Below are 16,487 nucleotides of genomic sequence, written 5' to 3'. Positions count from 1 at the left end.
ACCGTGCAGGGTTGTGGAAACCACAAATGCCGGCTTTTTTTCTTTGTTTTCCGTCAGGTACGCATGGATGCCCTGGAGTGGGATTTGGGGACAGTGCAAAACTCGGGGCCTGCTTACACAATGTGCACTAAAGATTGTCTTCATGGTAATGTGCCTGTTCTTGAGAATTGCTGCTGACATGTATACCACGTAAAGGTGTTCTAACTCCTAACAAAGTTTCACATGTCTTCAAGAAAATTGGGGATGATGCTGTTTGCTTGCCCAACAAAGTTTACAGTGATTTACTGAAAAGGGGCCCAGTCGGAGGGTGCTGCCATGTCTTCCTTAGGTAGTCAAAAAGCAGCCTCTGCTAACGTCTATCCTTTGTGGATTTAAGAAGCTCTTTTGGTCAAATGAATAGGTCAACGTACTTTACCTGGCTAGCTGGCTGATTCTTATGAGGCTCCCTAGAAAAACTGTTGTAAGGGGACCGGACCGCCTTTCCTGTCCCCGCATCACCTGTGAGGGGAACGGTAGCGTCACCGGCCATACGAACGCTGCGAGGGCAGGGACTACAATCCCCAGGTGCCTCGGCGGCCACGGCGCATGCCTGACGACATCGCTGCGCCCGGAGGTGCTTGAAAGCTGAGGAGCGTCGGGCGCTCATTGGGAACGTACTTTACCTGGCTAGCTGTCTGAGTCTTACGAGGCTCCCTAGAAAAACTGTTGTAAGGGACCGGACCACCTTTCCTGTCCCTGCATCACCTGTGATGGGAACGGTAGCGTCACCAGCCACACGAACGCCGTGAGGGCAGGGACTACAATCCCCAGGTGCCCCGGCGGCCACGGCGCACGCCTGACGACATCGCTTCGCCCGGAGGCGCTTGGAAGCTGAGGAACGCCTCCTGCCCCACGGGACACGCGCGGGACTAGCCGGGCTATACCCGGGCAAAGGGGGGGCTGTCTGTGGCCGTCCGGGGCTGGCCAAGGCTGGGCTGGTCCACCTCTATTGATCCGTCTCCGAAAACATTAGACCTTGTAAGTAGGACTGTCATTGCTTAACCTAGGGAAAGACCTTTTATATACATAAAGACTGGACAGATATTATTGTTATTACGAGCCATCTTTAGATATTGTTTCTGTAACTAATATAGCAATTATAAGATGGCGTCACGCTTAAGTAAAGGGAGGACATCCCTGGTGAGGGGAACCGTTCATGGTTCATAACCAGGGCCGTCTCAGTCCTGGAATATGAAATTGCTGTTACTGAGCGTAGACTGTCTGCCGAACTTCTTAAAAACAAACGTTCTTCCCTGGGAACTATTCAGCAAGCTACCACCCGATACAAATCTGCCCAAATTACAGCAGTACCACCCAGCAGACACAAATTGCTGATATTTCCCCAGAGCTTAGCAAGGAGCTAAGCAATGAAGATTTAAGTGCTGACCCCTTATTAGGATATACCACAGAAGATCCAATTATATTATTATCACCAAATCCAATCCCCATGAGTCAAGTATATAACAAACGATCACCAATAGCCGCCACTATGAAGAGAAAGCGGGCGGGAGATGGACATAAGGGCAGATGCTCAAAAATCCCTAAAATACTTTCTGGCCCCGCTAAGGGTCAGACATTGAGCTTTAAGAATACCTTGTCTGACCACGTCCCCCCTCTTACCAATAAAGGGCTCATGGATAACATCAAACATATGGGGAAATCTCTTTTGTTACCATTGGCGGAGAGGATTAAAAGAATTGGGGAGAAACTAGGCTCAATTGAGCAAATGATAGCCATTAATACCTCGCTAATAAAGGAACTTCCCTCTGGTAGGTTAAATAAAAACACATCTGGAGAAGCTGCAGGGCCTATTTTACCCAGTCCCTTGACTCAAAATACTACCACCACTTTGATACATGCGAAATCCTAGGGTATGATGAATCCTGATGCGATCAGTACTAACTGCAGTGTTAACCCTAGGCCAAAAGGCCCTGTAGTATCAGCTAAGCACACGGATAGTAAACAGGTTACACAGGCTACATAGTAGGAAACTACTAATAATAGGAAGCATCTGGTAGACCTTCCACCCGAAGCAACACCGTACATCATAGTTTTAACTGGCGTGCCAGAGTTACCTCCGGGGAATAGAGAAGGCTATTCAGAGCTAAAAAATAAGGTAATTTTTTGGTTGAGGAAAAACAGGCCCCTACCCCCCAGCCTAGATGGCATAATCCTGCATGTAAGGAGACTTGGCTGGGTAGGCCATAGACCTAAAGAGATACACGGTGATATCATTATCGTTAACTTTAGGGACCGCAGGGTAGCATCATATATAAATGATTGGTATCAAGAGAGGGGTGAGGTAGGGATATCAACACATGGATTGAGTTATTTTTACCCCCGGTCTCTTTTCTCCCAACCAGCTGAAAGTCTTCATCAACAGGGAAACAGCGTTCCTGATCTTAGCTTTGCTGTCCATACCTCTAACCGTTTTGCCACACAATTAGGGATGGAAGGGGTAGACTGACTTTCCAATGTGAAATGTCCCCCCCTGTTGAGCTCAGACTGTTGCAACTCACAAGCGGCCTTGAAGGTAACCGATGAAGAAGGACACCTTTTATCCTGGAATGTTGCCGGATTATCTGATAAAGTGACCAACCTCCCCTAGTTAGACCTAGTTACCAAATATAGTATTATCCATTTACAGGAGACATGGTCCGTGGTCGACTTACATATTATGGGGTTTTCCACCTATAATACACCAGCTATACCGAGTCCACATGGGAGAAACAAAGAGGGCATGTGTACATATGTCTCAACTGTCGGGGGGATTAAGGTGCTTAAATTTATCTCCGCTGAGTATTACCAAATTCTAACAATTAGCTGGGGACAGATAAAATGTATGATTTTGGTGAACTTTTATAACAATGTGCCTTCTAATTCTTTGGATACTGTGAATAATAATTTTATGCACACTGTAACCACTCTTAAGGTCCAATGGGGTGGTGATTCGGTTGTGCTCTGGGTGGGAGATTTTAATTGTACCATTTGTACCCATGGTTTGTCTGGCATTTGTGGTTTAGCCGAAAGCAAAAATGATAACCCCACTAACTTTGTACACTCTACATTGGGTGATGTCTTGAATAACATTGTTTTCTATTTTAACTTGTCCTTTGCTAACAAACTATGCAGTAATTCCTTTTCGTTTCAGCCCACCTTTCACGGAAGGGGGTGCAACTCGATAATCGATTTTGCACTCCTTTCCTCTGTTCATTTTGAGTTGTTATCCTCCTGGGAAACACTTAAAGTTCTCTTTAGCGACCATCTCCCTCGGCCTAAAAATCAAAGGTCGCGAAGAGAGCTTGAGTGCTATCCCGTCATATCCACCAAGGATAGTCCTTGCAACTAGAAATGGTTACATCTTAAAATGGGAAAAGGTGGAGCCAGTGGCATTTCTTCATAACTTAGTATCTAACATGCACGAAGAAATTACAACCTGCCTTACATATAATGTGGAACCACAAACTGTGATAGATTTGTTTATTAAAATTCAAGCAAAGATGAAAAAATTACTAACAAGGGTCTATAGACAATATCTAAGTAAAACTAACAGCTGGTTTAACAGCAGCTGTACTAATGCCCTTACTATTTTGAAAAAAGCATTACATACAACACCAAAGTGTTCTGTGCTGATACGGCAAGCCAGAAAGTCTTACCAACTTGCGATTAAAAACAGGAAAAGCCAATTGAAAAGGGAGGCTTGGCAGGCTTTACAAAAAGCATCGCAACGTAAAGACAATACTGCCTTCTGGAAGGTGGTTAACACACCTTTCCGATGGTCCAATGAGACTAATGTGATCGATCAAGCAATCACTGGGGACACCCGGGTAAACCATTTTAAAGCTCTTTTTGAGCAAGTGATCCCCCCTGCATCAGGTAACCCAATAACGTAGGAAAGGGGTTCCGGCCAATACAGCATTGTGCACGAAGTCTTTCCAATTAATATAACTTTTGACCTCCAAAAGGTCACTAAGGCCATTAAGGATAGCCCCTCTAGTAAGGCACCGGGCCCAGACGGAGTCCCAATCAAAGTATATAAAGCAGAGTGCGAACTTTGGGCTCCTTTATTGACCAATGTATTAAACAAAGCTAATCATCATGGGTTTATACCCTCTTGGCCTGATGCAATCGTCATCCCCATTTTTAAAAAGGGTAATAGAAATGACCCTACCTGCTATAGGCCGATCTCGCTCCTTGACGCTTTGATGAAAGTGGCGGGTCGGATTATTTTAAATAGGATGCAGGAATGGGTGGATGAAAATGATGTGATATCGAACCTACAATATGGTTTTAGACCTGGTAAGGGAACAATAGAGCAGGGTCTAAACCTGGCCCTAGTAATATCTAAATATGTGATAAAAGGATCCCAACCGCTTCTTGCAGCGGTTTAAGCGGGCGCAGACCTCCTCTCCATCAATAGATTAGATGTTGGATGTTAAATCATCAGAAAGCCATCACACTAGTCAAAGTGCCAGCAGTGCAAATTTTATTTACAAGTGTGTCAGAGCAAGTGCCATCCCTGACGCGTTTCGCTCCGCGAACGGAGCTTGGTCACATGACGCGCCAGGAGTAGGCAGTGCATTAAATGGTGATTAAAAGCCCAAGCGCCTAAAGAAACAGGACACATGGGTAACACAACAAAGCAAACAAGCAATAATGCAAAGAAATATTCGCAATAGAAGCTCAAATACCTTGAAATATTAAACAAAGAGACACCGTTCAAGCATAGTGCTTAAGCATGAAAAAAGGCAAGGTGTGACAGTGCAAACAATAATGCACAGGTTAAATCCATTTCAGTAAAAAAACTTTTACATTGACATCACCATCCGATGTATTATGGAATATAAACCACAACATATACATTCCTTATTTCCTTTTCTATAATTACATAAAAAAGTATATCATGAAAAAATGGATTGCAAGTGCAAAATGTGGTTATATAACCATATAGCGCAGGCCTATATAGAAGTGTGAAATATCACCTCTTATACATCTGTGTCTCAAAGTGCTTTAATGCTAAAGTACAAGTGCTTAAAAAATCATCATATTCAGATGTTAGATACATGGAATACATTTAGACGATAGGAAACTCATTTGAAAACCTTCAGATAAAAATGATGATAACCGCTGAACACTAGCAAGTACTTATCAGATGCATGTAAACATGTATTCAGCAGATACATTGAAATTGATGCATTAGGGAAATCTGAATCAAATAATGGTTAAGAAAATACACACACATTACAGAAAGTGATGTAATTCATCAAAAGCATTAAGACCATTAGGAGATCTAGTATCAAGCAGTAGGATGAAAAATGCTTCTCTTTGGCGCAAAAGTTTTCCACGGTCTCCACCTCTGCCCGGATTAGCTACAGAACACAGTAGAGTATACTTCAGATCTTTACGTTTTTTGTCGTGAACTGCCTTGAAATGGCGAGCCACTGGATAGTTCATATCAGAGTTAACTATGGCACGAATGTGTTGCAAGATGCGTTGGTTGGCTTGCAACTTGGTACTTCCAATGTAAGAGAGTGAACATGTGCAGGTAAGTTGATAAACTACAAAATCACTGCAACATGTGAGATGTTCTTTTATTGGAATGGGTCTCTCATTGAAGGCTGAAGTGTAGTGTGTGCCATTAACTGCAAAGGTACATGCAGGGCATGAAGTACATCTATAAAAACCCGGTTTATTGAGCCAGGTGGTTTTAGGTGGGAGCTCAGGTTGTGTTCTATCTAAAGAATCTTTCATAGATGGAGCCCTCCTAAAGGTGATAGCCGGCAATTTAGGCAAAAATGGACCTAAAATCACATCAGTTAAGACTATTGGCCACTCTGATCTAATGATCTTACTTAGTTTGGATATCTGGGAACAGTAGGTGGTGATAAAACAAATAGAGCCAGTAGTGGCGGAATCAGGGATGGTTTTAATTTTTGGATTAAGGAGTTCCTCTCGAGGGCGAGCTAGAGCCTTTGTAAGAGCCCGATCTAAAGTGACTCGATTATAACCTCGCCTGAGGAATCTTTCCCTAGATTCCAACAAACACGGATTAGTAGTGTTTGGACTGCTACAAATATGTTTGATGCAAATGAATTCTCCTAGTGGTATGCTATTGATGGTATGTGGAGGGTGGGCACTGCGGGCGTGCAAGATGGAATTACCCGCAGTGCTTTTCCTGTGAAGTTTTGCCTGAATTGTGTTGTGATCAATATATACCTGGACATCGAGAAATTCTGCAGAGGTCAATGTAATATTAGCAGTAAATTTTAAGTTCCTGTTGTTTATATTGATGTCATTAACAAAGAGTGCTGCCTGTTCATGTGATCCCTTCTAGACGATAAAAATATCGTCAATAAACCTCCAATAATGGACGAGGTGGGGAAGCCAATGCCTATGGGTAACCCTTAGAACATGCCTCTCCCACCAGCCAACATGAAGACATGAATAGCTGGGGGAGAAGCATGAACCCATGGCCACTCCACGTTCCTAATGGTAGAAGTCCCTGTCAAACTGGAAGTAATTGTTATATAGGCAGATTCGTATCATGTCCAGTAACATGAAGTTATGATCTCTCATGGCAGCCTCAAGTGTGTCTAAGAAATATTGGACAGCTTCCAGACCTTGTAGATGGTTCATGCTGGTGTAAAGTGCCTCAATATCCATCACTAGGAAACAAAAATCAAGACACCAAGTGATTTGACTAATCTTAACCAAAAAATCAGTGGTATCTTTAAGATAAGAAGGAAGAGAAATCATATGGGGTTGTAAGAAAAAATCCACATACTTGGAGATATTTTCATTCATACTGCCTTGAGCAGAAATAATAGGAAGGCCTGGAACAGGAACAGTGCATTTGTGGATCTTAGGTAAAAGATAGAAAAGAGGGGCGATGGGGTGTGCTACATTAAGGAATGTTGTTTCCTCCTTAGTAAGTAAGCCTTGTCTATACCAGAGATTAATATCTTTCCTGGTTTTCTCATGGCTGTTAAGCATCACAAACTTAGTAGTTTTGGTATAACAAAGGGGGTCACCTAGTTGGCGGGCTGCCTCTAAAACATAATCAGTTTTGGCCCACAACACTGTATTGCCCCCCTTGTCCGCACTCTTCACTATCACCTGGTTGTTATCCTGAATTTTCTTAACAAGTTTAGAATATTGTACATTGTTAAACTCACACTGTTTTTTCTTTCCAAGCACCGTTTTGTTTAATGTCTTAAGTTCAGTGATAATCCTGTCACTGAAAACATCCAGCGCGTATATCTAAATATCTAAATATACGCATGCCAAGAAGGGTAACATCTTTGTAACATTTGTGGATCTCAGTTCGGCCTTCGACTGTGTAGATCATGAGAAACTTTGGGCAACCCTGAGCACCATGGGCATTGATCCTCAAATTCTTACATTTATTAGAGAGTTATATAATGGTGCAGGAGCCAGGGTGAGATACAGTAGGTTGGGCGAATGTTCCGACAGGTTTGATATACGGAGGGGAGTGAGACAGGGGTGCATACTTGCACCCCTTCTCTTCACCCTGTATATCAACTCTGCCGGACAACACCTTAGAGAATCACAGTATGACTACCCTTCTATCTCAGGAACACCAGTCCCTATACTTTTGTATGCCGATGACGCGGCTATAGTGTCTCGGACTAGGGTCGGCTTGCAGAGTGCCGTCCTTAAATTTTCAGACTATATGAGAGATAGGGGGCTCAAAGTTTATATCACAAAGACGTATACCATGTCTTGTGGAGCAGGGATAAAGAGGCTACTCTGCCCCATTTTCTTGGATGGAAAAAGGGTTGAATGTATAGACAGGTTTTCCTATTTAGGGATAAACTTTGATAGAAAGGATTTATGGCATGTGGCAGCGATAGCCAGAAATTTGGCCTTTTCTAAGGCGATAGGAGCATTGAAAAACTTTGCGGCGAAACTTGGTCGATGGACCGTGAGGGATCTCATTGAAATTTATAAGGCCAAATGCATTTCCACAGGTATTTATGGCTCAGGTTTATGAGGGATTGAAAACCCGCAAAAGATACAATGCTCCGAAAACCAGTTTATACGGTATTTATTAGGAGTCCCTAGATCAACAGCCACCTTTGCCACACATATTGAAGTGGGCCTACCCTTTATTTCCGATATAATTAATATAGCCCCTATATTGTTGTGGCATAAGGTCTGGGTGACTCCAGAGACAGCTTTTAATAGAGACGTAATCACTGATTGTCTCAAGCTCGACGGTGTGGCCAATATTAAATGGTTGATGTACGTTAAAAAGACATTGACTGAGATTGGGCACCCGGAGTACTTCCAAAAACCAGAAACTATGGTAGCTGTCCCTAAAAGAACCTTCAAAAAATTGGTACTGGACCACCTAGCTGGTGGAGGAGGTGGAGGAGTGGGGCTCAATGGTTAGAGCGGCAGACCCTGATGCAGAGTTCTGGTCCGAGACCAGGGTTCAATTCCTGCCTCGGCCGTTCTTGGGCTCAATTTCCTCAGACCTGACAATTCTCGCCTCAGTGCCTATTCTAATCATCGGCCCCACGCTGCAACTCTGGGCAATAGCTTGCTTAACCTCCACACCGGCCCCAACAGCGCTAGGATGCCTGGCTTCACCCTGGGGGTGCCCAGGAGTGGACACTTCACAGGGAAAGCCAGGAAGTGTTCCACAGCGGTATGAGTAATAGCGCCAGGAAACCGCTTGGTGGCAGTGCGCTCTACAAATACCTTGACATTTACATTTACATTTACATTCTAGCTGATAAGAGGTGGGCCTGGGAAAAAACGAGGAGCACTATGGTAGTGTATCAGCAAATCACACCCTGTGAAGGGGTACAACAGTACCTTTTACCTGAGCAAAGTTGTTACTCCTGCATGCTATTGACCCGTTTCCGTATGGGTATCTTCTTTCACCTTATTACTTTCCCTAAATGTAACAACTGGTCCAGGGAACGTCTTATATGTCCCTGTGATGATATCTAATTTTAATCAAACATACACTGTGTCCTTTTTTGTAAATTTTATCAGATACCAAGGGGGGCTTTTCTGAAACCTATTTTAAAAGCCTGGGGGATACGCTCTTGTCGTGAGGCTTTTCTTAAGTTACAGTTAATAGAAAATGATTTCATTGTACAGGCAGTATCATGTTTCTTAAAATGTGCAATTAGGTTTCGAAATTCTATGTAACCGAAATGAATTAGCAACTAAGGTATTGCTAGCCAAGGAATGTGCTTTGATAGTTTTCTGTAAACTTTTTCCGTGCTTAAACTATCAGTTAGCCTCCTGCAACCTGATTTTCTGAGCCTAGGAGACATGCGCAATTTGTTTTATTGTGAACTTTTTTAATAGGATTTGTGCTAAGCTTTGTTTTTCTGATTGTATCGCCTTTTCCTTTTTATTTATGTGAAAGTACTTTTTAATGTATGCTTTTATGATTTTTATGTGAAATCGAATAAAGCTTTTTGAATTTGAATTTGAATAGGTCAACGCTTTGGGGCATTTAAAAAAATATGGGCATAGTAAATGCGCTTAGGTTATGTGGAAGATCATATGAAATAGGCCCCAATGCTATTATGGCTAGCGGTTTGATACAATTGAACCCTTAACAAGGACATCATAGATGACTGCTTAGCACGTGATCTTAGGTTCAAAAGGCCTTGGTTTCAGCGTAATAAACACATAGCAAACATTATTGGTAGACCAGACACATACACAAATCGTAACCAGATTACCATCAGCGAGATGAAAAATCTCTTTACAGATTATGACACTTTCCAGAAAGGAGATGGTGTTACAAAAACCACCACTAAGGGATTATATACTTGTGCATGGTGTTGAGGACATGTAATGTAACCATATTTAAGACTGCTTAACCCTTAAGAAAGACTTGGGTAAATGTTACCAATCATCTATGGGTCGCTTGTCCTGCCTATTCCCAGAAAATATAGATTTTATAAATGTAAAACTGCGCTATAGTTTTTAAGAATGAGTTACAGCCACAAGTTTGGTACTTGGGTTGCTTTTTAACACCTTCAATGCTGATGACGAGCTGAGCTCGTCATCAGCTACGGCGCTCGTATGCTGATGACGAGCTGAGCTCGTCATGTAACGCGGTATTTTTAAAAATGCCGCACACAGCGGGAAAAGCCGCCGCAGCGATGCGGTTAAAGCTGGCACTTGGATGTAGGCCAATGTTCTTTTACATATGCCAAGATTTTAAAATGTGCTTTTAAAGTTTTGTAGATATCTTAAAGGAATCTTTATTTATTCTGTACGAATGTACAGAGATTGAAGACTGAACAGATACTTAGTGCTACTAGGTAGCTAGGTTTCAGTCATTAACCTTGTCCACCCTGGCCTCGGTTATGGATATATAAAAACATGCAACCATTCTACGTCAGTTGTCGCTAAAGCTTCTGCCATCACATATTTCTAAAAGATATAGAATTAAGTCCCAGGTCTTTCTCTAAGCCACCATCTGCATGACGTCCATACACTCTCTGTTGGAGTGACTGTGGTCAGAGAAACTGGTTATGGTGCATTTTCCCGATGAAGGATGCAACAGTAACATTCATGATAGGCTCTTCTCATAAAGCAGGTCCGCTGTCATGTGCCAAACTCTTTCTCAGTTTCAATGCTACCACCGAAACTTTGGTCATGAACGGAGATAGGCCAGTATCTAGTAAGAGCAATTGAAAATTTTAAAACGGATCCGAAAATGCGAAGGATTTAAAAATTCAAGGCTAAAAATGAGGTTGCTCTCCTCAATTTAATTTGTGAAAGCAATACATGTGCCTCAAACAGAATATAGTATGACCGATGGGTGGTCTCAACTGAATTTAGAAAAGCTACAGCCTTCCCATTAAAATTTTAAAAAAATACAATTGTGAATGAAATAAAATATTTCAGCAATTATGTATTTATTTGATGAATGCTTGTATTTGTTTGCGGTTCAAACTATTAAAATTGCTTAGGCTAGGGCCCACAGATTCTAATAATGAGCCAAAAGGTTAAGAGCCACTGCAGCAAATGATCTTCCAGTCGGGCTAGATCCTGTCTCATTTTCTCAAACGTCTTAATCAGATCATCTTCCTCAGAGCCGTAGCTCAGCACTGAGTCGTGACTCGGAGGTGCTGGGCCTGCTGGTTAAAGTGACTAGCAAGCCGCAATGCCACTAAAGTTGAAAATCTAGGTGACGGGACTTGAGTCGAGCATGACAGGCTCCTCGGTTGTATCAAGGGGTTTTAAGCATTGTGTGGCCTTGGGAAGAAGACTGCCAGTGTCTTTGGGCCATATGTTAACAACACCCTCATTTGCGATTCTCAAATAGCGATTTTTTAGAAATCGCTATTTGAGAATTGCAAAAAGGGATGTATGTAAAAAATTGCAATTTTTTTGCAATTTCTTAATATTCCTTAATTATGATTAGCAAATTGCGAATTCGCAATTAAGGAATACTTTCCCATTTATTTCTATGAGCCAGGAGGCCCATAGGAATGAATGGGAAGTTATTCTCAATTTGCGATTCGCAATTTGAGAATCGCAAATTGAGAATTATTTCAAAGGTGCAAGGGTGTCATAAGGGCACCCTGATGCACCCCTGAAATTTACATGTGTGCGCATATGGCGCACATACTTGCCCTAAGGGCATGTATGTGCAACACATGGCACTTTCACAAATGGCAAAAAGTGCATTTGTGAAAGAAATCGCAAATTACCACCAACTTCAAGTCGTTGATAATTATGCGATTTCTTAATGAGAAATCGCACAACTTGGTTGCTTCATACATAGCATTTAAGGAATCGCAATTTGCGATTCCTTAAATGCTGACGCAAAATTAAGGAATCGCAAATGTTGCAATTCCTTAATTTTGCGATGCGATTTCAATCATACATCGCATTTTCCAAATTTTTAGTCGCAAGCGCGGCTTTTTTGCGAATCGCAGTGTTTGCGACTAAAAAAAGGATGATACATATGCCCTTTTGACACAAATGACCAATAAGCTCTCAGCAAGCCTAAGAAGTATCCATGATAGCTTTCTTAGATGTGCTCAGTTCCATCTTTGCTGGCTTCTAATATAAGAAGTGAAAATAGTGGCCAGATCCGTCACATATTTAATAAATGTGTCCTGATATTACATCTGTTGGACAGCTTGCACGAGGTGTGCATTCTCTGAGGCTGACTGTCTGTAACAAACAGGTCAGACTGGTAGTGGTGATATTAGGCTTTCCTTAATCATGGGCAAAACAAGCATGCAGGAGACACACCAGCTGAGTTTAAGATAGATTATTCCAGGAAAACATTTATAAAATTAAGTTAAAATATCCCTATCCTCAAATAGGGTGGACCAACACCATTCATCTGGTGTTTCATTTTTAACTTACAAAATAGATTGACAATTCAGGTTTTTAAGAGTTGTCTATTGAATTTGTGCGTGGACTCAAAGCCCCAGACTTGAAATACAAATGTGGTGCTAGGGGAACTGTCAAGAACGAGTATGAGAGTAAATGTTAGGAAGAAAAAGAATAGAAGGCAGATAGTCTCACCTGGCAGGAGTTCTTTCCCCCTCTTGCAAAGCCTGCACATATCATGGTGTCCTGAACAATGGTGGTGTTACTTGGTACATTCGAATTGACGTGGTACATTGCGTCACAGCTCTGGGCATTGATCAGCGGCAACTCGACTTCCTGGAGGGTTTTTGGGTACGGAAGCGGCACTGTTTATCAGAAAGTTAAAAGCATTAGGAGTTGACATGGATACATTAACCAGGTAACCAATACCAAATACAACCTCCAGTAAACCGTTCTTTACAATTCGCCACATTCATAATTCGCTTTCGAGACGTACCAAGCTCTTGTGTAAAGCCTGCACTGGATGGCCTGCCTACTCTGGCTGCGAGGAAGAAGAGGCACACAGGTCTTTCATGAGCTCAGCATAGAGGAACCCTTATGTATTTATTTATTTATTTAATGCGATTATATATAGCGCAAACTTTACCCGAAGACTATTTTTTCAAAGAGGGTTTCCATATGGTTACAAAAGGCTTTCTGACCATGAAGGTTCTGTGATGCAATTCCTAAAACGCATGTACATTTCTATAATACACGTTTTTTTCAATTGATAAATTGTAACCTTATATTTGCTTCTATCAGTAAGCTTGCTTTTTACTAAGGATTACGTTCTATTAATATGCCATTTGCTAACTGCAAATGAACAGACTTATCACTAAATAAATACATACATTATAGAAAGAACATCCCACATACATTCGACACTGCTCTGGCATTCCCTATCATGATCTATCTTGTTGGTCTCAATTGCCAACAGGAAACCGCGTGCACAAACACGCAAAACACTCGGCATATACCATCTCTAATCACCAGGCAAAGGGCATGCAACCTGCTTGAGGCATGCATAAACATCTATGGTCATATTTACAGTGCTTAATTTGTAAATAAAGAAGTGCAGGTGCTGAAAATGTTTCCAAGGAGGCCACCGCTTACGTCTTCCTCCAGTGAGCCCCACTTTCAACACTCTCACTGACTCAATCTCTATCTTCTAACCTTGATCTGTTGTCTGTCCCCTAAGTCTTTGATCTAAGAGTCTATTCTCTCACCTCTCTAATTGTTTTCTATCACCTTTGTCACACCCTGTATTTTTGATTTGCCCTCTATTCATTTTAGCCCTGCCCTTTTTTCTCTTTACTTTTATCCATGCTCTGCTCTCTCTCCCCTCGATCTTGGCTCTTTACTATCACTCTCTAGCAATGATTAGCTGTGTCTCCATTTTATCATTTGTCTGCTTTTTTCCCTCTGTCCTGTCCACCACATTCTTTCATTCTCTCTTCTTACTGCTCTCTTCTTCCCATCATGGCTGCTCTTTGAATCTGATTTGCTCTCCTCCTTTTCTTCTATTTTGCTCAGTTGTATCTCTCTCCTCTCTTGTTGTTTCTTCTCCTCTTTACTCTTGTTGTCTCTCATCTTTAACACTGCTGCTGCCTGTGACCCCTGTCGTCAGCCTGTACATGTCCCTGCTGTTTTGAATTCTGCTTTTTCCTGTTGTCATTCCTAAAGAAGCGGAAGATGGCGTGTTTTACTTTCTTACCTACGCCGAGTGTAAAAACAAAATGTACACCAAATGAAAATGCTTTTTTTGCATATATTAATCAGTGTGGTATGACTGGGTTTATTGCGGAACAGGCAGCTGCTTGAGCACAGCAGGTCATGTCACTGCTAGTGCTGCCTGTATTTAGTAGGTCCAGGGATGACAACGGCATCGGCATCCACTGCTCATGTTGCTGTGATCCTGCCTGCTAGAGCACAGGCATTGTCCCCAGCAGTAATGCGGACAATGCCGGTAAGTATGGCTGTGGTTCCTACCGGACTCACTCACGCTCAGCAATTACCATGCTGGGGTGCAGTGCACAGATTCTATTGGTGACGCCATGCTGCAAAAAAAATCTGTTGGTCCACAGCCGCATCGAGCCCATTGAGGATAGCAGCAATGCAGGGCTGTTGAATATGATACTTTGGTTACACAACAAGTGGATCGTCCACACTTACTTTCATTTATTCTTCCTCAAGAGCTCTCACTCCCAAGTTTCAAATGCGCTCTTGCAGCTTCCTTGCCTCAACTCCGTCATGAGCCAGCCCTCAGCTACAATTATCCAAATGGGAGGTTTAGGCTCAGGCAGTGGCAGGGTGCAGCAGACTAGGGGAATAGAATGCAAGCCATAGTTTGTCGGTGACTTCTTGGATTTGTTATCAGCGTGATGACATCATCACTAACGTGGTGATACACAATCATGCCTGCCTGGAAAGGCATATGCCAGCCTGCCTATGGACATTTACCAGCCAGTCACCATGCAATGTATTTTATTCTTTTTATTTTGAATTGAACGATTAATATTGAGACCAACACCTGCGTTTTCAGAAATTGTAGCCCCGGCCCTGTGAAAGAAGTGCAGGTGCTGAGCACCTGAAAGCACCTGCTCAAATTAAGCACTGCATATTTATGAAAGGGGTTGTGTCGCATTTGCATCACGCAACGTGGTTCAAGCAAGTCACATGACAAACATGTGATTAATGAAGCTACACAAGGCCATCTTGTGTAGCCCTGCGTAGCTCCTTAGATTTGGAGTAATGCAACGCAGCAAAAATCACTGCGTTGCCCTGGGGAGGTGTTCCATGGGCGTTGAGTGGGTGTTCCCATGCAACTCTAATGGTTTTTGACGCATTTCCAGATTTACCAAAGGTGGTAGGCCTGGGAATGCACCAAAAACATACGCCTTCTAAGGGGAGGCGTAACAAGGAGAAATATTTGTATTTCTTCTTGTTACTCCCTCTTTCTATGGATGCTGCTTTCTGCAGCATTGTATGCAGACAGAATATTGAGTTGGAAATATTGATCTACACAAATATCGAGTTGGAAATATCCAGACACAGAAATATCGACAGCAAGAATATGGTGGTCAAGAATATCGAGTTTGAGGTAAGAAATATCGTTTTAAAAAATATCAAAGTCATGAATATTATTTGCAAAAATATAGTTGTTGAAAAGATTGTTTTTTTAGTTAGTGTTATGTATTTTAGTATGTATTTTAAAAGTATGAGTTCTATTTTTTGTCTAAGTATTGCTTTTGGTTTTTAACAAATGTGTTACATTTTTAGTAGTTATTAAATAGATTTTAATAAAATTTTCCATTTTAATTTCGTAGCGGGTTGTGGGTTCATAGGGGAATAGGGTGGGAAATAATTTAAATATAGTAAATTAAAGATAAATTTTTATTTACTAGTATTTATTTAATTTATATTTTCTAGTGTTAATTGTGGGAATAATGTATTATTAATTAATTAATAAATGGCTGTTATTTTTTTTAATTAGTCCCGCGTTTGCTTCCTTTTTGCTGCCACTTGCTGCTACTGGTCTAAGGAGGAGGACCACAGGAACCAGACTACCCTGCACCTTCTATCGCCCACCAACAGCGTCAGCAAACAGCGCAGGTCCCGCTTTTGCTGCCTTTTTGCCGCCACTTGCCGCCACTGGTCCAAGGAGGGGGGCCACAGGAACCTGCCCTGCACCTTCTGGCGCCCCCAACAGTGTCAGCAAACAGCGCCTGGAGGCGCTTTAAAATCGGACGCGGTCATCCGCAGCGCGGGTCCCGCATTGCACTGGTACAAGGAGGAACCAGACTACCCTGCACATTCTGGGGCCCACCAACAGCGTCTGGAGGTGCTTTAAAATCGGCGGCGGGCTCTCGCAGCACGGGATGCGTGCGGGCCCGTCCTTGCCCGTCACTGACCGGAGGTGGCCGGGCTTGGCTATACCCTTTTCATCTGTCAGCCGCCAACTAAGTGCATATCAGCAATCTGCATGCTGCCTCAAAGTAAGTGACGCTTATTGAATATCCTGGGTTGAACGGAGCCGGAGCTTGTGCTCAGTAGTGCTT

General features: G+C 42.4%; 1 protein-coding gene across 8 annotated transcripts in view; it reads right to left on the bottom strand.

Moving 5' to 3' along the window:
* The window catches only part of LOC147703579 (transmembrane protease serine 9-like), a 913,140-nt gene that overhangs the window by 9,824 nt on the left and 886,829 nt on the right, over positions 1-16,487 (bottom strand). For all 8 annotated transcript variants that reach the window (XM_086931927.1, XM_086931929.1, XM_086931933.1 and 5 more), the window contains one exon: positions 12,586-12,755. In XM_086931927.1, coding sequence (XP_086788053.1) covers positions 12,586-12,755 — 170 coding nt within the window. The remainder of the gene's footprint in view (positions 1-12,585; positions 12,756-16,487) is intronic.

Source organism: Lissotriton vulgaris, chromosome 7, assembly GCF_964263255.1.
Source record: "Lissotriton vulgaris chromosome 7, aLisVul1.2, whole genome shotgun sequence".
Lineage (NCBI taxonomy): Eukaryota > Metazoa > Chordata > Amphibia > Caudata > Salamandridae > Lissotriton > Lissotriton vulgaris.
The sequence above is the reverse complement of the archived record's forward strand: the minus strand, read 5'-3'. Positions and strand labels throughout refer to the sequence as shown.